Source organism: Bombyx mandarina, chromosome 19 (assembly GCF_030267445.1).
Source record: "Bombyx mandarina strain Sakado chromosome 19, ASM3026744v2".
Lineage (NCBI taxonomy): Eukaryota > Metazoa > Arthropoda > Insecta > Lepidoptera > Bombycidae > Bombyx > Bombyx mandarina.
The window spans coordinates 7,011,233-7,037,253 of NC_143225.1; the positions used below are offsets into that span (position 1 = coordinate 7,011,233).

The 26,021-nt window shown below is 34.5% G+C and overlaps 1 protein-coding gene across 1 annotated transcript in view; it reads right to left on the reverse strand.

Moving 5' to 3' along the window:
• The window catches only part of LOC114244941 (ADAMTS-like protein 4), a 158,765-nt gene that overhangs the window by 118,940 nt on the left and 13,804 nt on the right, over positions 1 to 26,021 (reverse strand). Inside the window, exon 2 of the mRNA XM_028176909.2 lies at positions 19,013 to 19,289. Within this exon, the coding sequence (XP_028032710.2) occupies positions 19,013 to 19,089 (77 nt within the window). The 5' untranslated portion in view covers positions 19,090 to 19,289. The remainder of the gene's footprint in view (positions 1 to 19,012; positions 19,290 to 26,021) is intronic.

A 26,021-nucleotide genomic window follows, 5' to 3' on the forward strand; every position in this document is an offset into this window, starting at 1 on the left:
TGATGAGTGCTATTTATATAATAACACTTAGTTTTACTTTGTGTTTGTTCTACATCGCGTGATTGGACCGTGAAATTAAAATTTAGTACTTGCGCCTTGCAAATCCTACGTTCGAAATATTTTAATGTCGGTTCATGTCTTTTTGTATTTCTTTACTACAGAACTTTTTTACAAAAGCTTTTTACTCGAGCCCATTATGTATTGATGAATCTCACAAAAAATAATCTAGCTTCAAATTTGTTACAAAGAATAATTCGAAATGTAGGAAATGTTTCTCATCAGACCTAACGTAGATCATGACAGGTTCGAAATTATTGCGCATAATGTATATTCACATTTTGAATCCAATATATTTAGTAGCGTGTAGTTATACAATATTGGTCTCGTAGGATTGTGAGGAATAGTACTTCGAGTATATATTAATAAAAAGGTAGGAGTCGGATTATCAGGATTATGAAGTCGTCGTGGCGACGTTTACGATTGACTTCCACGGTGAAGGAATAACATCGTGTAATAAAAATCAAAGCCGCAAAATTATAATTTGCGTAATTACTGGTGGTAAGACCTCTTGTGAGTCCGCGTGGGTAGGTACCACCACCCTGCTTATTTCTGCCGTGAAGCAGTAATGCGTTTCGGTTTGAAGAGTGGGGCAGCCGTTGTAACTATACTTGAGACCTTAGAAGTTATATCTCAAGGTGGCTGGCGCATTTATGCTGTAGATGTCTATGGGCTTCAGTAACCACTTAACACCAGATGGGCTGTGAACTCGCCCACCCATCTAGGTAATAAAATAAAAAGCCAAATATTTGATAAATGTTCCTTAGTACCAAATCATATATCTATATATATAAAGCTGAAATTCGTATATACGAATGTATTAAGTACGGATGTGTGTAGCGGGTACGTTGTTGATACATTCCCTTAGCTTTAGGGGTCAAATGTCTGCATACTTGAAATTTTACTAGCCATATACAAATACTTGGTACAAACCCAACAAAGGAATTTAAGCCACGAATATAACAAGTTTATCTCGACGACTGAAAATAATATTTTTAAAGACTACAGAGATAATTGGGTCTCTGTGAAATTTGATTTAGATTTTATAGCAATTTTGTTGTTAGATGAAATGTCTCTAATTGTACATTGAGAGAGAGTTGTAGGGAGAGAATGGTAAGAATATCACATCTTTCCTTCAGTAAGTCTTGTCCATTAATAGTTAATCATAAAACTACTGTTGTGTTCCTTTTATTGCATTATTGTTTATTGATTATTGATAAAACACGTACATGCTGCACTATCTTAAACATTACATCGCAATAGAAAGCAAGATGAAAAATTTAAATTACTTGTCATTTTTCATATGACGTTTCTCGGGAAATACTCAACGACACGGAGCGACTTAGCTGTGACCTTAGCATTACTGACCTTCTTAGCAACGGTAACTACTCACCATTAGGTAGCTTGTATGCTTGTCTGCCTACAAAGGCAGTTAAAAAAACTTGGCATTTCATAAATTAAACAGGTGTACTTAAAGACAAAAACCAACAACTACAAAAGAGCACAATGTTCTGACATAAATTAAAAAATGCCAATCAACCACTGCTAACTTCTTCGGAAGGAAGATGCCCTGCCACAATCGTAAAAACAATTAAACCGAAGTTATGTAACACATACGAACAGCGAAGACACATCAATTAATCACTATTTTAAGCCTCGTCGTAAATCTATCTGTGTGTACCACAGTGACGAGCTGATTATCTGTTAAGAACATACAACTTATCACGTGCCATTTATAAATATAATGCTGGATTGTTGAATGGAGATGCTCTTTGTAAATTACCAAAATTTTAATCTATTGATATAACTAAAACCACTTTTAAATGTATTAATCTCACGTTTTTTTGTTATCATTTTATTTTCAATATTACGTACACTTAACAGTTTTTTGTGGTCAAGGGCGACTGTATTATTCGTTGCAGGTGAAGTTTGTGAAATGGAAGTTCCTACTGGAAACCCCAAAATTGATAACATTACTGACGCCATCCATGATGAGTCTCACATTGCACATTTTTAATCGGATGGGCATAATATCCTAACATCCTATTCAAATCAATTCTTGCGATTATTTTTGCTGTAAAAAATACCGAATTAATTTACACATGTAATTACTGTGGGTTTTATTTGTAAAATAATTACTAAATAGAGAGAGAATGGATTAGAGAACGAAAAGAAAGAAGGAGAAAGAGAAAGGTATTATACACTACTCGCTTGTGTATGCGACTGTCGCGCCTGCGCACGTCTCATTTAACGGTTTTATTCCACGCACTTTTTACTATCACATTTTTTTCAGTTCGGTCGCGCAGCAAAATCCCTATCCCCTCCAAGCCTGCCGTAAGGAACTTCGTTCCAATATTAATATAATTGTAAGTCTCATATTGATTTCACAATGTATTTGCTCTATCGATATGAAATTTCATGTTTTGACCCCGGTATCTACTACAATGTACTCACATTTCTCAGACGAGTACGTTGCCGCTCTTTTCCATTAGCCCACGAACACAAACGATACATGGTAACTTCGAATATAAATTCTGGACCCCGAAATACTCCTGTCTGTCAAAGACACAATACATTCACTAAGATTAGGTAAAGAAATATATTAATTTGCCATTTCTACTCTGAAAGTCAACACTGAGAAAAGTTTTCCTTATAAATAGGGGAAAGTGAGGGAAATGCGAACGCTGGGTAATGCCGAATTCAATGGTTCTAATATGTTAGAAAGATATATCCTAATTTTATTTGCCGCCATTTTGGAGATCACGCCACCACTGATGCCAGTCAATAACACGGGAAACGCGGACGCACGTACTTAAAAAGGTATGCATTTTTCAATATTTTGTATGTTTTAGATGTATTTTTTTGGTAAATTCAAGTTGATGTAACTTTATTTCTATCTACAATAATAATTCATTGTTACTAATCATTGATTTTCAAAGAACATAAGGCCACTTTTTTTTCCTTTGAGCTGTCTCAAAAACCATTCATGTGTCATTAAAGAACGTTACTTAATTAAATTAGTAGTAGAAACAAAACATTTTCAAGAATATAACAAAGCCTATAAATTACTCTTGAAACTTTTTGTCAGACACGAAATGATCTAATTCGACTAATTATTTTGTGTTAAATAAGTAACTCAATCGACGCATTCCTAATAATCCTTTTACCTAAATCTTTCAAGCGTCAAATCAAATTAACGCAAATGAGAACAATATAAATGACGCTTCAAAATATCTGATACTCGTAATTAGTAGACCAAAAAATCTCAATCAGGATGTACCGTAACCTATATTTGACGCCAGTGATCCATATCGTCGCGCCTCTCTTGCGACAACTGAACAAAGCAACACTGTATCTTTGTTGCATTAACACAGAACTAACAAATACCTAGTACAAGAATTCAGATTTTGTAAGATTGAAATGCGCTACGTCACATCAAAATAAATATATTGGTTAAATATAGGGTGTTTTTTTAAAAGTAGGTGTAGTGAAAATTTGGTGTGAAAAAATTAAGTTGATCAATCATTCTGTATCTGTTACTGCAAAATTCAAATATATTGTTATGCATCTTACAAAAAAGTTAAAATATAACATTAAGTTTTCGGAAGTGTTGTCTTTTTATTTGAAACTAGCTGACCCGGCAGACTTCGTAGTGCCTCAATCGATAAATAAAAGACCTAAACTTTTGTATAAAATAAACTTAAAACAAACAAAAGAAATCCGACCGACGGGGGACACATCAAAGAAAAAATAAAATTGTTATTTTTATTTAATTCCGAGCATTTTCATTCATTTATCTACCTTTTAAACCTTCTCTGGACTTCCACAAATAATTCAAGACCAAAATTAGCCAAATCGGTCCAGCCTTTCTCGAGTTTTAGCGAGACTAACGAACAGAAATTCATTTTTATATATGTATAGATTATTAAAAATTTATAAAGATAAATTGAAAAAAAAACATGCATTTGATATTCTCTCTCTCTCTCTCTCTCAAAACTGATAGTTACGTTGATTGATTTTAAGTTCAGCGTTGATTCTAGTCCCTATAATACGGGAGCAATTTCTAGCTTGGGACTATCATGAGTTAATCACATAAAATATTCTAAGGAATCAAACGTCGGGAGAAATGCTTAGGGCACATGAATTAGCCGGTTGCCTTTTGGAATTTTCTCAACACTCAGGCATCGTTTGAAAAGCGCGTAGATTGACATTAAGGATCTTCTTCCGCTGCTGCAAAATGGAAACTACATAGCAAAGTTAATGGGTAACATTAATTGTTTCCAGGTAGAGTGAAGAGTGTATATATCGTCATTTAAAACAATAAATACGTGTTTTTATTCTCATACTTTGTGTTTAATTTCACGGCTTTTACCGAATCTCATTCTATTAAGGTATTAGAAAACGTAGCGATGACCTCCGAATACTCCAAATACGAACGATATGTGTAGTTTTGTGATAAGATGTATATATTCTTACTGGTGGTATGACCTCTTGTGAGTCCGCACGGGTAGGTACCACCGCCCCGCCTATTTCTGCCGTGAAGTAGTAATGCGTTTCGGTCTGAAGGGTGAAGTAGCCGTTGTAACAATACTGAGACATTAGAACTTGTATCTCAAGGTGGGTGGCGCATTTACGTTGTAGATGTCTATGGACCCCAGTAACCACTCAACATCAGGTGGGCCGTAAGTTAGTCCACCCATCTAAGCAATAAAAAAATTTATAATAATTCGAAAACAAAAAAAAACACTAGCGAATTATTGAGCAAAATCTTGCATTAAGATTACATTATGTCGGTAGTTTGGGCTTAGATACGGTCTCCTTATAACCTGTGACTTACCTTCACATTTGGTCATGAAGGCGTGAGACGAAACGCATGTTCAGTCTTGTATCGATGTCGTGTTGGCCTAAAGGATTAGATGCCAAGCGTACTAATGTCTAACGGTACTACTATACCTGTGTTCAAATCCCGCAGGCAGGTATCAATTTTCTAAGGAAATACGTACTTAGCACGTGTTCATGAACTTACATAATGAAGGAATAACATCGCGCAATAAAAAGGAAATACGCATAGATAAATAAAAATGTGTAAATTCTTGTTGCTGAGCCTATTGTACGTTCGCATGGGACGACTGCTTTCCGGCCTTTTTCTGCCATGAAGCAATCATGCATTCCTATTTGAAGAGTGGAATGGACCTTGTACAATTTAGAGTTCAACATCATATCTCAAGGTAGTGATATTCACGTTGTGATAGGTTGCTTTAGTTCACACTTAGCACTAGATCGGCAGTAAGCTCGTCTACCTATCTAAGGAAGGAATGGTAAACAGTAGACGTCGCCCAAAACACATCATTTCGGATCCTCCCGATTCACTAACGGTGCTTTTAGGTACCCTAAGCACCAGTCATCGTTCTCGCCAAGCCGGTCACTTGCGACAAAGGGCTCAGTGAGTAAATTAACCCACAGACACAGCCCACTGAGTTTCTCGCCGGATCTTCTCAGTGGGTCGCGTTTCCGATCCGGTGGTAGATTCTGCGAAGAACGGCTCTTGCTAAGGTTCGCGTTAGCAACGTCGTCAGCTTTGAGCCTCGTGAGCTCACCTACTAGTTCGGTGAATCTAGAATAACCCCTCGAAGTTACTAGAATAGGTAGGAAAAAAAAGGAAGGAAGATCGTCGAAGCAATTCAATTAGTGTAACTTGGAGCAAAGACGACTTATTTCACAACGCTTTATATTATATAGTTCTGATTCTTACAAGTTTCTATTCTTATCAGCTCCGGTCGTGATTCACACGTTGCGCCTAAAATATGTGAGATGGTACAATAAATCATGATATGTAAAAATGTATTTTTATATACTGGATGTATCACGATCAAGTTTTCAGATCCAGAAAACGAGGTGTGGTAACTAGAGGCACGAAGATACTAGCATCGCGATCTAAAATTATAGTTGACTAAAGTTCTTTCGGATCAAGCACTTAAGGGCACGCCGGTGGCATCCATCACGACAAATCAAATTATACCATTCTATCAACGCTACTACTAAAGACTGCTATAGTTATTAATTGAATTGTATAATTAATTGTCTAAGTTTAATTGAATTGCATAAATAAAACTTTACGGTCCTTCGTGACCACGAAAACCGTAAAGTGTTTCAAACATTGGAAATAGTATACCGATAATAAAAAACGCGAGATCAAACCGTATAAATAGATTTAATTACGTCTGCGACTCGTAAAGACCGTAGGAAATGCTGTAGTGTAAATACTGGACTGTGTTGTAGTAATAATAATAAATAATATTTATTTCTAAAATCCAGCTGGGTTAAGGGCCTAATACAGAAAGCAGTTATCCTCGATACTGCACGCATTGTGAGGAGGTTTCTCACTCTGGAGTCCTAACCACTGGTGGCTTGTGTCGTAGACACCGCCATCAGCGGCAATCTATTTTTATACAGTGTTTTTAAAAAATTGTATTTTTAATATCTTTTTTAAAAAATATTATGTAACTAATAAGATTTTAAATAAATATAAATAAATAATATAATAATAATAAATAATAAATAACTGTGAACATATCACAAATGTTCATCCGGCTCCAAATTAGGATTCCCTGTGTTATGTACCAGAGACTGATATAGATAATGAAATGCGATTATTATTTAAATTAATACATATAATAATATAGAGTAAAAACACAGTCAAAGAGCAAAAAAACCTGTTCATCACACGAATGTTTGCCCGATGTGGGAATCGAACCCACGACCCTCCTCGCAATAGTCAGAGGCGCTAACTATTGCACCAACGAGTCAGCAAAGAAATACTGCAACTACTTATACGTAGTTTGTAAATGAACTTCAGTTCGCATTAATGATCCTCTGATATTTTACCCAAAAAAAAAACAGAATTAAAAGAATGTTTTTTTTTTATTTTATTGCTTAGATGGGTGGACGAGCTCACAGCCCACCTGGTGTTAAGTGGTTACTGGAGCCCATAGACATCCACAACGTAAATGCGCCACTCACCTTGAGATATAAGTTCTAAGGTCTCTAGTATAGTTACACACACTTACATGTTATATGTACACATACTTATCAGCTGTTAAACAATACTTAGCTCCGTATTCTTGTTCACGAGTCGCGTATGACGTCCGAACGTTTGTCAATTAGGACGTGGTTAACAGTTCTTTTTACACAAATAACGGTACAATTATTTCAGGCTTCGTCGGAACTTCACGGCTATTATACATGTCAAAGCGTCGAGCAGCTAACTGGGACGTATTATATCATCTATTTACGACGTGAAAGAATGTTTTTGCCTTTTTTTTTATAATACTTTGGCTATATTTTTAGTGGCATAGAAGGATAGATAGCGAGTCTCGTCATTAAAAAAAAAGCTCAACAAGATATCGGAATAACGGGAAATTAGAACTTATTGGAAAAATATTATATCGATAACTATGATTATATGATAGCTAATTTTTAAGGATGTTAATATATTGTAGATAATTACTAAGCTATAATATTATGCTAGTTTGAGAAGAAGTCAAAAGAAAAACGCGGTATTGACAGTTCAGCCGCATGACCTACGCAAATTTACTATCAATTACGACTAGCTGACCCGGCAGACTTAGTAGTGCCTCAATCAATAATTAAAGATCTAAACTATTGTATAAAATAGACGATCCGATATCCGTCCGACGGGGGACACATCAAAGAAAAAACAAAATTGTTATTTTTATTTAATTCCAAATATTTTCATTAATTTATCTACCTTTTAAACCTTCTCTGGACTTCCACAAATAATTCAAGACCAAAATTAGCCAAATCGGTCCAGCCGTTCTCGAGTTTTAGCGAGACTAACGAACAGCAATTCATTTTTATATACATATAGCGACCCGCCCTCGCTTCGCTTCGGAAACATTAAAACACACATGAAACCAAAAATATATAAAAAAAAAATTTTAAAAAGTAGCCTATGTTCATCAGGGACAATGTCGGCTTCTAATGGAAAAAGAATTTTTCAAATCGGTCCAGTAGTTTCGGAGCCTATTCGAAACAAACAAACAAACAAATCTTTCCGCTTTATAATATTAGTATAGATATAAAGACTAAGCTATTGTGCTAGTTTGAGAAGAAGTCAAAAGAAAAACGCGGTATTGACAGTTCAGTCGCATGACCTACGCAAATTTACTATCAATTATGATTAAAGAATAAGTAGCTTTTCTAACAATGAACATCACTCCAATAAATTCCTTCAAAGAACGCGCAATCGCTTCACTAACAATAAAAAATGTATAGCAACATTCAAAGATCCAAACACTTGTTATAGAACGTTATTTTGAGGGCAGCATTCCGCTCAATTGATTTTACTGAGTCATGAGCTACTCCGATAAAATTTATCTCGCTAAAAATATTTAACGAATATTTATATCTACGTTCAACAAAAACACGAGCTTTTGATATACAATGGTGTAATTTTGATGTCTATATTTAGTCGTAGTAGTAGTGCCAGTGTTTGTAAACGAGGCCACTGAATGAAGCTCTTTGAATAACTATTGAGTGAAAAATAGATTCTGCAGTTACTATTATAAATATTATAGATTTATGTGTGTAAATGTGGTTGTGTATATATATTTGTGTATGTATGTGTAATTTAATATAAATCTCATTGCACCTACCACTCACTATTTAATTTTAATCTGCACTACCTTTGGTTGACTGGTAGAGAATGCCTTAGGCATTAAGTCCGCCAATGTAAATTTTACATGAAGCGTAAGAAATAAATAAATAAATATAAATTATAAGCAAACTGTAATATAATTCAACAAAATAGTATCAATTTGCAAAATAAATAGAAGGGCTATAATAGCCTTCAGCTTTTCAAACTTGCTTTAGGTAGCCAGCCAGCCGTTCAGATCAAAGTCGCAAAAAATAATATTTCCTTTATTATTAGAGGCACGACTTAAAAAACTGAGCTCATACTTATTGCTATCAATATTTATGTCGATTTTATACCGCTGTGGATGGACAAACGGGCCGGATTCTATTACATATTTACCGAAGTCTGTCGACAGTCTGAATGCCGCCACCCACCATGAGACACAGGGTCCAAATTTCAATTGGATTGCACAACAGTGATTCGACATTTGAATCTGTAATAGGTGATTCCTTGATGATGGATCAAGCAATGCGGGTAGAAACTATGCAAAAGATTCAGACAAAACTGCTTCTCAACGTCTATTGAATCACCTAGTCTCCTCTTTCGAATCTTATGGAAAAAAATAAGGTGGTGCCGTTGTATTTAAAAAATTAATTAACTTAATTTTCTAGTTTCTGATAAAGTTTGTTTTTCTGAATAAAAAAATTATGTGGCCTGAGTCATTTAATTCGACATTTGAAACACTTAGTAAAATATAAATAAACCCTAGATACTAGGGTTAATGCATTATCTTCGACCCTACAAGTAAAATAACCTACGTCACATTAAGTATACCTTTCTCCTAGGACAAGTGAAAAGCCACGCGACATGGTCAGTTGTTTAACAATGTAATCATTCGTAATGTTGACGCTTTAAACCAATATTTGGCTGTCTATGACAGATAAAACATAATACGTTTCGCTAACATTACGTATTTGCTGTAAGAAAACATTTGGAACAACTAAACGGAAGTTTTCTGGCTTTTCATGATGATCAATACTTTATCTTATTCGTCTCAATATTTATTAATTAAAAATATTTTCGAGGTGGGTGGCGCATTTACGTTATAGATGTCTATGGGCTCCAGTAACCACTTAACACCAGGTGGGCTGTGAGCTCGTCCATCCAATTAAGCAATAAAAAAAAATTAAAAAAATATATTATTATCATTTGTGTGTTAACATTTTCTTCGGTTTTCATAAGTATCAAACATGAAGGAATAAACTTTTGTAGTGTTATAACGTTATCAACATCTAAAATCAAGTTTTATACGAGTGTTTGTAAAATTAATGAATATACGAATAATTTTCAAGTACATTATTTTCGTAATGAACGAAGATCTCGAACTTACACTTTAAATTCAATACTTTGAGATTTAAAAAAAAAACTACTAAGTTTACAATACATGAGTAGTCGTTCAGCGTAATAAAAAAAAACTATCAGTTAGTATTAACACTGGAAAGTTCGTTGACTGATGACGTCGAATATGTAAACGCGACATCGCAATAGTTATGTAAAACTTGGAGGTCAGTTGTGCCAGTAATTTCCACTGCGCCGTGGGTGGTCAAGAACGAATTCCCTATTCAAGTTTAATGATGAATGAGTACCTATCTGGATCTCGTTACTTTTGGTCAAATCACCTTACTTTTTTAGCTATATAAATTTGAAAGTTGTTCAATGATACCAAAATGATAACCAAAAATGATTAAATAATATGTTCATCCGTTCATGACGTAAAAAAATCCAAAGCAAGAACAGAATGTTTTCCCTGTTATTTCCATTTAAAAGTTTCGTTATCGGGGGAGTCGGGCTAAAATTAAAATTAAGAGCTATAACTTGGCACAATATAACTCAAAAATATATTTCTTACGAATAGTCAATTGAATTGGTCAAATAGATAGTGCAATGAAACGTACACTCTGATCGTTATTAAAATTAGCAGCAACAAACTGGAGTTTTGATTTCGTTAACTTTACATTTTAGTAGAGAAAACAGATATGAGATTCGCTAATATTTTTTTATAAATATCAAACAATAGAATTAATTAAAACATGTTTCAAAACGAAAAAAAGCAGAGTTATTCCAATTTTATCATTTTCTAATTTTTACTCTTAACGCGATAAAAATTTAAAGTCTCAAGCACAGCGGGAAGTCAGTTTATACAACCAAGATCCCAGAAAGATAAATAAACTATGGTAGAAAGAGTGAGAGACATAATCCCCCGTTTTATATTGTTATTAAACGCCTTATCTAATTTCAAACTTCCTTCCTACGGATGTCACTGAGCTTTGCTTGAAGTACCTACAATTACTATACAAATATTTAGTTTAGGCGAAATACATAATAAAGATACAACGGGTCGAATATTCCAATGATAAACTAGTTTTAAAAAATATGCAAAACCACATGTACACAAATTAATCATATTCAATTAAATTAAGTATCTTCTCGTTTACTTGTGATTGCTTAAAATGTTGGTGATATTATTGCACTCTCGTGGTAATATATTTCATTGAATTACGAATAACATACAACATAAATAATGTAATCAATTACTTTTACAATGAAACGTATTAGAATGAAGGAGATTATGCAAATACAAAATGAATAGACATCATTTTCTCTTTCTATCTGTTAACTGATTTTCTTTTTTTTGTTGGATAGCTATTGACGACCATTTATGTGTAATATTTTGCTTTTTGCATTAAAAAGACACATCGACTAAATCATGTCCGCCAAGCTTAATACTTTTTTCGGGAATTTTTAATTACATTTTCAAAATATAATTAAAAGAAAAACAAATGAAACACACGATCTGAATTTAAATCTTTTTTTGTATAGGTGGTCGAAATTCGATCATCGGGCGAACACTAGTCAATGTCAATATGTCTATGTGGATACGTATGTACCTACCTACATACATTTATGTGAAGATAAAACTCCAAGGACATCAAACGAAAAGTCAACAACAAACATTACCCGGAACACATGGGCTGAGGTCAATGGAATCATATCTAGCACTACCAACATAATAACTTAAATTTGCATGGCAATAAGGAAGAACTGCCGCCCCTCGCGAGCCAAATTAAATTGCTTCGATATGGCACTCAAGTTAAATACTTGATCAATGCAAAGTGCGAATATTTCTTGGAATTGCGAGAGTCATGAGCAGTAAGTACTACTTAATAGAACATTGGACGATGTCTAGTATGTATCTATTCACACGATTTCTGGATCTTAATTTTTTAATTTATCACTATAATATGTTATATTTAAGATTTTTGACTATGTATAACTATGTACTAACTTATAACAAGAAATCTAAAACTAATTCAGTATTAATAATGAATCATGTAATTAGATCAAGATGAACGTTTTAAATTAAAAGTTTGAATTAGAAGTGCAAACACTTCCTATTCTTTCGTGAAATCAACACCGTTTTGTAGCAATTCGAAAATAACTGCTGCTTAGTGAATTTCACCAAAATCCTCCTCCTCCTCCTCGCGTCGTTTTCCTCATTACTGAGGGTCGAGACTCCCCCCGCTGCATCAGTTTCTCCCGTACGACTTCCCTCCATCTGCCGCGATCCTTTGCTTCCAAAGTAATGTGATTTAAATCAACAGAATCGAAGAGAACATTATATTTATTACTAATCAATAAAAAGTGCTTTATTTAGTGCGAATTTGTTTAATTTTTCGTTAACTCATACTATATCTTCTCGACTGTGTCTACAAAAGTTAAAAAATGAGTATAGACTTCAAATTGATTTTGTCTAACGGCAACATTGAGTCTCTTAAAAAGTATTTGCAGAGAGCAGTGGCGAAATTTGCCTTGGAAACAGTGCGTAAATCCATAGATTCGTGGCCAAACAGATTAAAGGCTTGTATAAAAGCCAAAGGTGGCCATTTCGAATAGAATATTTTTTTATATTTTTTGCTGACTAATAAATAGGTAGGTATAAATTTGAATAATATTACATTATTTCCTTTTTTTTTAATGCATTTTCATTTGTAACGGAAGATATGGCTGGACTAGACATTTATCTCTTTGATTGTCAACCTACTAAATTATTCTTACTAGTTTCGTAATAAAAATATTATGCATGCATGATTGACTTGTGTATAACTTTAGCATGATTTGTCTCTGGTATTTTTAACCAAGTACTGACATAAATAAATCTATATATTAATACGTGAAGCAAAAACTTTGTATCCCTTTTTACGAAAATTACGCCGACGGAGGAGTATGAAATTTTCCACACTTATAGAGAATATAGAGAAGAAGTGCACAATGCTAATTTTTTTTTAAATAATGCATAAAAGGTACATTAAATCAATAAAGAAAACATTACACACACTACATACCATGTATTTGACGCACACACGCATGCATACTATTTATTGTCAAACTTTTGTTCTTAACGTCTGTGGTCAAATTGAGAATAGATTAAATATTGTTTGTCTTTATTAATATTTTTTTATGGTGTAGCCTTGGCGAAATTTGTGATAATAGAAGTATAAAATACAATCATAATAGTGTACAAGCTTACAATTCCAATTAATTATAGTCGAATTTCGACTACTGCGGGACCTCTAGTATTTTTTAAACTTTGATTCTGCATCGCTTTTCAAAACATGAAATATTCAGAATTAGTTCTTGTTGTAAACATACTAGAATTAGGATTCAAAATATTGAACATTTGCTAATTTATTATAAACAACATACTCGTAAATTGTGGTTTCTGTAACTGTTTCCAATACAACAGTAAACTCGACTAAACTTCTGTACAATTTTGACGTTGTCTTAAATAGTCCCGGAAATAGAAGATGACTATTTTTATTCTAACAATACCAGTGTCGTAGACTGCATGAGTTTTACATAACAAAATCGATTCCTTTCACTCATTGAAATTACTGGCTCACTTTTAGTTCTCGGTCAACGCAATCTTCATAACATTTAGTCGATTTGCATGGCAAATCAATGGATATCGAAAGTTGGCAAAGCCCAAAACGAATAGTCGTGCGAAAGGTTGTTAAATAATAAGCTAGCACGAAATATCACACAAAGAAACAGCCTTCAAGTTAAGGTTTTATTGCGATGGACGAACGATATGCTTCTTTGTGGTTTTGTATTGTCAAGAAACTTATGCTCGAGATAAATACCGATGTCGTGTTTAAAAAAAATAAAACCATTTCAAAAACGTAACAGAAAATTACACAATACCTTCATTATTTAGTACAAAATCACAATTATTTTATAAACCAATGACGCACAAAAATAGAACAATTTTCAATTATTATAAACTATTAAAATGACGCACAAAAATAGAACAATTTTCAATTATTATAAACTATTAAAATGACGCACAAAAATAGAACAATTTTCAATTATTATGAACTATTAAAATGACGCACAAAAATAGAACAATTTTCAATTATTATAAACTATTCAAATAACGCACAAAAATAGAACAATTTTCAATTATTATAAACTATTAAAATGACGCACAAAAATAGAACAATTTTCAATTATTATAAACTATTCAAATAACGCACAAAAATAGAACAATTTTCAATTATTATAAACTATTAAAATGACGCACAAAAATAGAACAATTTTCAATTATTATAAACTATTCAAATAACGCACAAAAATAGAACAATTTTCAATTATTATAAACTATTAAAATGACGCACAAAAATAGAACAATTTTCAATTAACACACAGATAAATTTTACGTAGCAATAAATATTTTTTTTGGAGCAACTGTCGGGACTGCATTAGTTGTGCGAACACAAACCGAATAAATGGGTCACTTCTTTGACTAGACTTTGAAAAGTCATATAAATCAACTTACGTATTATGTTCTATATATCACCCAAAAAACCCAAAGATAATGGCTGAAGACAAGACAGTTATTAAATAAAACAACAGTAATGTAACTCACTCGATGCGGTACAATATGTATGTATTTTATAATTAATTTCAATCAACACACACACAGAGAGAGAGAGAGAGAGAGAAAGAGACAGAGAGAATATGCTTTATTGCTCACCAAATCACAATTAATATTAAAAAAATATAAATAAGAAAATATAGTTACTGGTGGTAGGACCTCTTGTGAGTCCGCACGGGTAGGTACCACCACCTTGCCTATTTCTGCCGTGAAGCAGAAATGTGTTTCGACTTGAAGGGTGGGGCAACCGTTGTAACTATACTGAGACCTTAGAACTTATATCTCCAGGTGGGTGGCGCATTTACGTTGTAGATGTCTATAGGCTCCAGTGACCACTTAACACCAAGTGGGCTGTGAGCACGTCTACCCATCTAAGCAATAAAAAAAATGTAGTAACATCTAGGATAAGCTTAGATTCGAACCTGAAACATTACGAAGCCGCGATGACGCTGAACTACAGACAAACTACAATTCATGTGAACAAACACAAAAGCAATCAATCACGGTGATGTAATCCGCCCGAAAACTACCAAAGAATGGATCTGACACAACAATATATTGTATGAGACTATTAGCTTACAGGAAGCGCAATCAATTACTTAAACCGTTACAGTGGGACATTTGTCAAGTCCGTTGTTAGTTTGGACATCAGATTACAATTAATTTTAAATGCTTAGTGAGGTTTACGTATTACGATATCAGTGTAGTATTGAACTACAATGTCATAAAATTAAATTGTGTCAAATATTTATTTAACAACTAAAAGATATAACATTTAAAGCAGTGATGGGCAAATTACGGCACGGGGGCCAACTCCGACCCGCGGAAGTACTTAATTAATCCGGCCCACCGAGAGTCCATCCATCCTAAATATTCTAGTCAGTATTTTGGCGCGTAAAATAAAATCTGACGTTTATAATTAAAAATCTTCTCATTTTTAGTAAAAGGTATTTTGGCGTAATAGTAAAATATAGTAATTTAGCAATAAATAGTATAGTAAAATAATAGTAATTTGGCGTAATAGTAATAGTAAAAGGTATTTTGTTTTTTAAAAAGCTTTAATACAGAATGCATTTTTTCTATAATTCTGGCCCTCCTCTAGAATTTCTCAAACTTTGTGGCCCGCCATTAAAAATGTTTTCCCACTACTGATTTAAAGTATTAGCGATGGTAGAGCGTCTAATGAGCCGGCACGGGTAGGTACCACCACCCTGCCTATTGCTGCCGTAAATATCGTTATGCCTTTTTTTTGAAGGATGGTGAAGCCGATGTACTCATGTCTTAGTGGGATGGCGGCATTTACGTTGTTGTTGTCTATGGGCCAAGGTAATTGCTTAACACCAGATAGGTCGTGAGCTCATCCATCCATCTGAGCAAAAAACCTAAATACAAAATTAAATGCAAATGACTATTAAAAAACAAAAAAAATTGCTTAAGCTGCATAATAGACTTGTTTTTGTACCCAATCAATATATACTACTTGTATAATTCTTTAAACAACTATACCTAATTTAACTATCAAAACAAAAGTCCAAGCAATTGAAGGTACCTTGTCAAAATTATTCTAGAATTCAAGAACATAGAATGGTGATAAAACTGCTACAAGATAAAGTTTACCGAAATCCGGCACTAAATTATGGACACTTGCTCGTTTCGCACTCCTTTTGAATGAAGTAACGATAGTATGCGTACAGGAACGTCAAGTTATTGACACAAGAATAGCTTACAGACTGACTGAAAGGTAATTTCTGTTGATATCGGTTCTCCTGAGTACACGACAGAAAATTCGCTTACCTTCTGTTCCATCTAGCCTAGAAGGAGTAGCATCGTGTTTGAAACCCTCCGACACAGCTCACTGAGTTTCTCGCCGGATCTTCTCAGTGGGTCGTGTTTCAGATCCGGTGGTAGATTCTGCGAAGCCCGGCTCTTGCTAGGGGTCGTGTTAGTAACGTCGTCAGGTTTGAGCCACTTTCTTCAGTCCATCATCGCACTGAAGAAAGTGGCAGAAAATGAAAGAGACAGAGCTGTACTCTACGTACTTTTTTCCCATACCTATGCTGATAGCCTTGAGAGGCTATATCAGTTTCTCCTTGACATGTAGGTGAGCTCACGGGGTTCAAACCGGGTGTGTTGCTAACACTGGCCCTAGCAAGAGCAGTGCTTTGCAGAATCTACCACCAGATCGGAAACGCGAACCACTGAGAAGATCCGGCGAGAAGCTCAGTGGGCTGTGTCTATGGGTTAAAGCACTGATACGCTGCCGTGAAGCCGGGAGTAGTAGAAGGGGCTACGCTCAGCTTCTAGCCACTGTAAAAGGTGGCCTTCTTTGGCAATCCGGTTCGAGCACACCAGGCGAGGTTGCGCGGCACTTAATGCACTCCAGCACACCACAGAGTTGAATTTAAAGAAAGGCCGATTTAGGGACTTAGGATTAGAGGCTGAAGAAGGAGCTACGCTCAGCTTTTAGCCATTGTAGAAGGCGGCCTTCTTTGGCAATCTGGTTCGGAGCAACGACAAGGTCGAGGTGGCGCGGCACTTAATGCACTCCAGAACACCACAGAGTTGAATTTAAAGAAAGACCGATTTAGGGATTTAGGATTAGAGGCTGGAGAAGGGGCTACGCTCAGCTTCTAGCCACTGTAAAAGGCAGCCTTCTTTGGCAATCCGGTTTGGAGCACCAACAAGGTCGAGGTCGCGCGGCACTTAATGCACTCCAGCACACCACAGAGTTGAATTTAAAGAGAGGTCGATTTAGGGATTTAGAATTAGAGGCTGAGCGTTTAGTACATCATGCGGTTATGACGAACCTCTCCCGGCTTCTGTTCCGGGCTATGTTTCGGGGTTGCAATGAGAGTTTGTTTACAATTTTGAATCAAAGACTTTGACATTATGTATTTTGAGACGATGCCGTACTCATAATTTGAATTCACCATTAATTATAAAACGAAAGCGACAGTTTCTTGTTTTACCTGCCTACTCGAAATAAGCAAGTCCATAAATATTTAGGAGCAAGTTCGAATAGTTAAGTCGTTTGTATGTTTCACCATTTTGTCTCGGAAAGCGGTACAGTGAATAGCTGAAGTTCAACGGAGAATACGCTTTTATTCATTAATCTATCTATCGATTCTTGTTTCTTCAACCCACACGTAAATAACTATGGTTTGACATTTTCTTGGCGACTGTAGATCCGTTACATTATTATCGTTCATTTTGTCGTCTCTATGTTACACATTCTCTTGGTGACAGTACGTAAGTGGCAAAGGTAGCCCGGATCGCCCACCAGGCGGCTGGCGGACTATTCATAAAATACCGTCCACGCAATTACGCAATACAGATTAACACTTCGTAATATAATCTGGAATTAAAACATAACCAGAGATAGCACGCCATAAAGGACAGAGTAAATATAAATACAGAATGAATATATCATAGATAATACACATAAATTAGATACAATATATTGTCATATATATTTATACAGATCTATGTGTATATTTATATTATATATTTATTCGGATGATAAAATAGTCTTTGAAGATGTACCAAGCTTTGAAAAACATTATTTAGTTTTAATCTTCACATTCCTATTATTTAATCATTATGTATTTTCCGATGCTTAGATGTAAAGATGATTTTAGATGACAATTGTAAAAGAACTATTACCATCGACTATTGTGCGTACATAATATGTTATTGTCTAGTTTCCCTTTTCCTATTTTTTTATGTAATATCCTTAAAGTAAGGCCTATTAAAATTCTGGTTTCGAGATCTTGGAACGAGATTACGATAACTTACATGTAAAAATGATAATAATTTTCGCAACATAGTAGGTACTGAAGGTTTTTAGTATGTTCATAAATTAATTTTACGATCATATTATGATGTGCTATAAATTTTGTGCTGAGCGTTATCGGAATTAAATAAATTTGAAAAGAGAATGAGATAAGGCTGTGATTGACATATTCGGCTCTATTTATAATGCAAAGCTATTTAGTTGCTATATCATAAATCATTTTAACTTGAAATCGTCTATTGTGTTACCAACATTAATTGATTTGTAATGCAATATTTTTATATATCTTCTTCTATATCGTTCCTTCACTACTGCGACCACATGTGACGTTCTTTTAATGTGCTCGATCATGGGTGGCATCGACATATGAATAGTCTTAATACTAAATATATTATTTATTTATTAAAATGTTCACATTACAATAAATAGCTTTGAATGTATTATGTAAAAATCTGGATAGATAAAAACGAAGAGCTACCGCAAATTTAACAATAAAAAAATAGATACTTACATAACAAAAACGTAGAAAACGAATGTCCGTTGAAATAGCATGTTGGTGACACAGTATTTACACAAGATCACAGTCATAACGTATACACACTCGTTAAAAAGCTTTAACGTTGAGTCACTTCACTGATTTTTGCATTGCAAAAAAATACAAAGTTCATTGAACTCGGAATTGATTGATCGTTTCTGAATACAAGAGGTTCATTTTCTTCATGTGACGCCAACATTGCTCATTTTCTGCTTACTTGGACCTCAATTCCGGAGCGTGTTCGTCAAAATATCTGCAAACAATATAATGCAAAATTATTAGGAGATTACAATAAATGATCGAAGGCTATTATTATAAAAAAATTAGCGCTAAATAGACGTATTATTTAAACGAATAATAAAAGAAACGTGTCGATGTACAAAACTTTGTTCAAAAAAGTTCAACATTCAATGATCGATCAATTGCTGACGTAAAACAAATCATAAATCGTGCTCGCATTGAAGAGCATGACTTCCCGTAGGCACAGAGCAGACGGTTACTTTTAGACCAGACAACTTCCAGGAAGTTGTGCATCAGATGTGCTCAAATATTATGTTCACCTGAAAAAATTAATGATCTTAAACAAAACAATGTGGTTATCGATACCATTTCGAATCTAGAACACAGTCTATATTCTTTGTTATAGCAATAATACGTTTCCTTCCTATGAACAATTAGGTAAAAGTGAAATTTGTGTTGAAAACATGACTGCCGTGGAAAAACCTATACATATAAATAAAATTGGAGTGTCTGTTTGTAATATTGAAATAACCGCTTTTTACTATAGTATATACGGTACATACACTAAAATAACATTTTTTACAATTTTTGTCTGTCTGTCTGTCTGTTTGTTTCGACTAATCTCTGGAACGGCTGGACCGATTTTGACGAGACTTTCACTGATAGGTAGCTGATGATATAAGGAGTAACTTAGGCTACTTTTTTAGATTAGCTTTGCCCCGCGGTACGACAATAGCCGCGGGCAACATCGCGGGATTCAGCTATCTATAATAAAATTTAATGTTTCCGAAGCGAAGCGAGGGCGGGTCGCTAGTATTCAATAAAAACGTTATTGGCTTCAATCTTGTTCGTTATTAAAATCCAAATCAAACATAGAGTCGACCAGTAAAAAGTTTAGTATAATCAATACTTGGCTAATGACAAAAAGTTAAATAGCGAACACTTATTGAAATTCAACAGACACACCTACAATGAATCATCGTATATTATAATTGTCATTGAACGTGATGTTATAAGTTTCTATAATAGCCACTATAATAATAGTTGTTACAACACCAGTAGCAGATAACAGCAGCTCTCGGTAAAAAGATAATTAACAATTTGGATTGTGTGTCGGTTGCTTAGCGCTTGCTACAAACGATACAAAAGCCTTTTCTGAAAGCGAATATCTTTCTTCTGCCTCGCAATCAATAGAATACGAACGATTGTTAGTTGCTAATGTAATTACAATTCTGGTCTGGACATTCGAATTTTAGGAATATTTAAGTTATCAATAAGATATTGCGGCCAAGTCGCTGCCTGCCTTGCTTTTATGGTGAATAGCTTCAGAGCATTTACGTAAAGAATTTGTAATTTAAATAATTAAAAGCGACCAATTAAATGAAGCTGGTCATCACAATGTGAATGCCGACGCCCACCTTGAAATTCGCCGTCGGGCGTAGCTGGAATAGCCTCTTACTTAGGCTACCAGCGAATAGGTAGAGAAAAAAACCTTGAAATATAAGTATTGGTTTCACATTCTTCGCTGTATTGGAATAACGGTTTCACTGCTTTTGAAACAGGAACTCGCAGCAGTATAATGACGGATGAAACGAGATAAAACAGGTAAGAATTGGGAGGAACATAAGGCCCGTCATGACTTACGCGAGTGTGGTGTTCGCTCACGCGGCCCCCACACAGATAGGCACCCTCCAATCTCTACAATCCCGCTTTTGCAGGTTAGCCGTCGGAGCTCCGTGGTTCGTGAGGAACGTTGACCTACACGACGATCTGGGCCTCGAATCAATCCAGAAATACATGAAGTCAGCGTAGGAATGGTACGTCTATAAGACTATGCGTCATGATAATCGCCTTATCGTTGCTGCCGCTGACTACTCCCCGAATCCTGATGACGCAGGAGCCAGTCACCGTCGACACCCTAGACAAGTCCTTACGGATCCATCAGCTCCAACAACCTTTGCATTAGACGCCTTCAGCTCTAACATTAGGAACAGGCTTAGGGACCCGGTAACCGTACTCGTCGAACTCTTTGTCGAGTTCGACGTGCAACCTAACCCATGAATCAGCTTGCTGTGTTTTTCACCGGATCTTCTCAGCGGGTCGCGATTCCGATGCGGTAGTAGATTCATTCGCGAAGCAGCTGCTCTTGAGTTGTTAGGTCTCCTTTGGAGGCGCTCGGGCAGCTGTTAGCAAATCCCACCCCTTCTGGCTGAGCCTTTGCTCGCCCACCTGTCCTGGTGAAACTGGAAAGGCCTCCGGGCCAACAGTAATCCTTCAATGCTTTAAAAACAAAAAGCTGAAATAACGTTTCCAATATCTTCTATCCAAATTAGTTTTATCATTGAAGATAGTAGTTATATTCTTCAATTTTCACGAACTGTAGACGTATTTTATTTCTACGATTTAATCTAACGTTTATTATTTTCTTTATAAATAGTTTTGACGTTCCGAATATTTAGTTTTTGTGGTCACCGACGCTATTTATATTGCATTAGTATTCGTATCTACAATACTGTGCCAAAGACTGTGTGTAATATTTTTTTTATTTTATTTGGGAGTAAATTGTAGAAGTATTTTTAAATATATCATTAAAGATTCGTCAGCCTTAACTTTTCTTTTTCATTTATTATATATTTATAATACTCTATAGAAAATCTTGACGATTTGAGAAGTTTTGACCAAACACACTAAGAATTCCATTAATTTTTTGTATAAAAATTTTTTAAGCCGCTCACAGCATTCTTTGAATTGTTTCGATCTCAATGTGCCATAAAATTAATAAAGGCATATCCTTGCCGAATAGAAAAACACGGAAAAATACTTAATAAAATTCTATTGTTAACTGGTTTTGATATCATTGATTGTTTCCGTAATGCTATATGGAATAGTAGTAAAATTACACCTACACTCGCTTGATGAATTCGACTTATGAATGACATAAATTTAGATTAAATTTAAATGGTTTTTATTCGAATATTATATTTGTCGACAAACGAGGGTATTTAATATATATTCAATATTAAATCAATTTAAACCGTGGGTTTTATTTTAGGTTGTTCACGGGATTGAAATAGATGTCTTCAATTTATTTTTTTGTTTTAATGTATTCGGAGCCAGATCTAATATCTAAGGTGCTCTGGGAGTAACTAGAGCATCTCCGCATAATAGGCTGCAATGGTACAACATAGTAAGCATGAAAGTTTTGGATGGGGGTGGTCATGACTTTTAGATATGAGGAGCATTAGAGGACAATTCAAAGTCAGAGGATCTTTTATGGTAAGTATCTCTAGGGTAATTTTATTAAAATACATAAGGTAATTTTCATAGGAAATGCTCTGAAGAATTGTTCGAGATGCTTCCAATCAATTGCATGTTCGAAGCGCTATTCTGGCTTCAACGGATGTGTAGGCGAGCTCACGAGGCTTCGTTGAGAGAGACTTTGTTAACATTAGTCCTAGAAAGGGCAGTGCTTCGCTAAATATTTCAATCGGAATCAGGAAGATCTAGTGAGAAACTCAGTAAGCTGTGTTTGCGGGCTCACGTCCAGCGGTGACCGGTGCTTGGAAAACCTAAAAGCCCCAAGAGTGGACCGGGAGGATTCAAAATGACGTGTCTAAGGCATTTTAGGCCGTTGTAACTATACTTGAAACCTTAGAACTAATTTCTCAAGGTGGGTGGCGCATTTACGTTGTAGATGTCTATGGGCTCCAGTAACCACTTAACACCAGGAGGACTGTGAGCTCGTCCATCCATATAGGCAATAAATAAATAAAAACTTTAATAAATAAAACCTTCAAATATGATTCATAAAATAAACCATCAATTTAAAAATTAAGATAAATACCTTTTCACACGACACATCGTTAAACATAATTCGTTTGTTAACACACTAAACAGATAATACGAGCGGTGGAATTTTCACTCCCGTAACCTGACCCCGAGCAGATCCCACAAATCAATAGAACTGACGTTTCAATTTGTATATTGACACGTTTTTAATCTTCATACATTGTTTATAGGTAGATCGGAAGCCGAGTTCGGTTTGTCTTAATAAATTTCTCCCATAGTTCTACGCTATAGATAATGCATGAACGATCCAACGTTGAAGTAATGATTATAAATCTTCACCTGTCTATCAGCGTTCCTTTTTATTTGTTCTCCCTTTGATGTGTATATCCATTGCGTTACGATTATTAATCTTGTGAGTTATGTTTTCATCTCTCGTCCAAGATACGTTTTATTTTAACTATCTAATTCTATTAGTTTTATCGTTCGAAACGATATAAAAACCTTATTTAATTAACGAATTAACATATTCAATTACACGAAGAACAATGTTTTTGATGTGTTTTAATATCAACTAGAGATCCCGCAGTAGTCGAAATTCGACTATAATTAATTGGAATTGTAAGCTTGTACACTATTATGATTATATTTTATACTTCTATAATCACAAATTTCGCCAAGGCTACACTATAATAAAATATGAATAAAGACAAACAATATTTAATCTCAATTTGACAACAGACGTCACGAACAAAAGTTTGACAATAAATAGTATGCATGCGTGTGTGCGTCAAATACATGGTATGTAGTGTGTGTAATGTTTTCTTTATTGATTTAATGTATCTTTTATGCATTGTTTAAAAAAAATATTGGCATTGTGCACTTCTTCTCTATATTCTCTATAAGTGTGGAAAATTTCATACTCCTCGGTCCGCGCAATTTTCGTAAAAAGGGGTACAAAATTTTTGCTTCACGTATTAATATATAGATAAAATTGCTCTGATTTCGTAACGTATTGATTCAGTTAATTGTCGAAGCTACGAACTAATTATAAAGCATTATAAGTGTTTCGAAATTTTTAAGTTTATTAAAACGTTTTCACCCTGACCGGATTTGAAATGAACGGTGTCAAATCATTATTGTTGCAACAATTGTCCAAGAGACGCTTCTTTGCGTTATAACATCTGTGCAAATAACTACCGTGAACCAATTTGTAGTCATTTATACCACTATTTAGGAGCACGCTGCATATAGTTTTTTTTTGTTTTAAGTTAACTATATTAATATAAAGCTATTGCGCAAAAATTTAAGTAAATCAGTAACAGTTAATAATTTGACATAATGATGCTATGAATATATTATATGTATGTGTAGTTTCGGATGATATTGTTTTTAGCGAAAATATTTTAATGAAGCGTGATAAGTATGTATCGTACAATAGTTGCTGAAGGGTTCCATGAATATAATTAAGGGTAATGATCAAAAAGTAAATGATATAGTAAATAGTATGTCTTTTAGCTAAACTACCTATATATTCAGCTTAAAAATTGCTCAAATTTCTTTTGACTTCCAACAATTTATCGTGTATTTGACGAACAGTTGAGTAATGATTAAAAACTAGGTTATACAATATACAATGATTAAACTTACCATAAGAATATATAGAGTCTTTAGATCCGGAATAAAATCGCTGTGAGTAAGCAGATATACTTTAATGATGAAATCATAGGGGTTCTGTTGCCTTGTATTTAGCTATGTAACTCTAAAATTATTGTAGGAATGAAAGTACAGGTTTTAGCGATACAATCGGAACAACCTGCGTTCTTAGACCATTTCAGCAAATGCGAGCCTTGTTTTTCATTTATTACATCAGATATTTAGACGGTCCTCCTAGTGTGAAGTGGTTATCGAAGCTCATACATACATAGAAATATCACACGTGACTGCCACTAACAATCTTGAGATGTGATGTCAAAGGTACATATAATATTACAGCTATTGAATCTAGAACGGGTGGCGTCTACGAGGCAGAAATAAGCACGAAGGTGGGTAAATACAGTGCAAGTTCACAATATGCTTTACCTACCGTACACGAAGATATTCGTAAGAACGTGATTTTTGTTTTTCCTTAGAAAATCTATACGTGTATAAGAGAATCTTGATCTAGTCGCATCGATAGATACGACTATTTCACGGGATTTTAATGAAATTTTTTAGTAGTTTGTAAACACATGAAAAGTAGTCGGTGCTAACCCTACCTAGTCTTAAGTAGCTACCGGAGCTTACCTATATATATTTTTTTTAATCGTAAAGCCTAATAAGATTGCCTCTTTCATATCTTAAAATAGCCATAAGAAACGTTCGAAGAATTGTTGTTATACCATTATAACGAACATTTTGACCACATTCTCATGGTAGCTATCTATTAGTTCCGGCAAATGCATATCATTAAACTCGGGAGTTATTTCGCTAATATTCTTTTTAACAAAATTTCGATGTTACTGTGGCAAATGTATCTTAACTTGTACCATATCAACATGTGTGAAAAATTCTCAAGCACTTCACTGACCGATAGTAAGTAGATTACGTTCGTTCTAAGGTAAGTTTTATCTTTTGTGTTTTCCTTAGGCAATCATCACTTTCGTAAATACTGTCATGTACTTGTAAACATGAATTGACTTCTAATTTCACTATTACATTATCCGATAAGTCGGTTTTCTCAATACTAAAATAAAATCTACTCTAAACTGTACCTTTTTAAAGAGTTTTTTTTTGTTTTACTGTCTAAGCTATTTTGAGTTAGTTAGTTTTAAGTATTACGCATATACTTTTAGTTACTTTTATGTTCTGTAAAATAACAAAACAATAACTGAAGTCTATTTATTAAAATTTATAGTATGTATTATAAACTTATTTAATACAACATATCAAAATAATTGACACTAAACTATTTATTTGA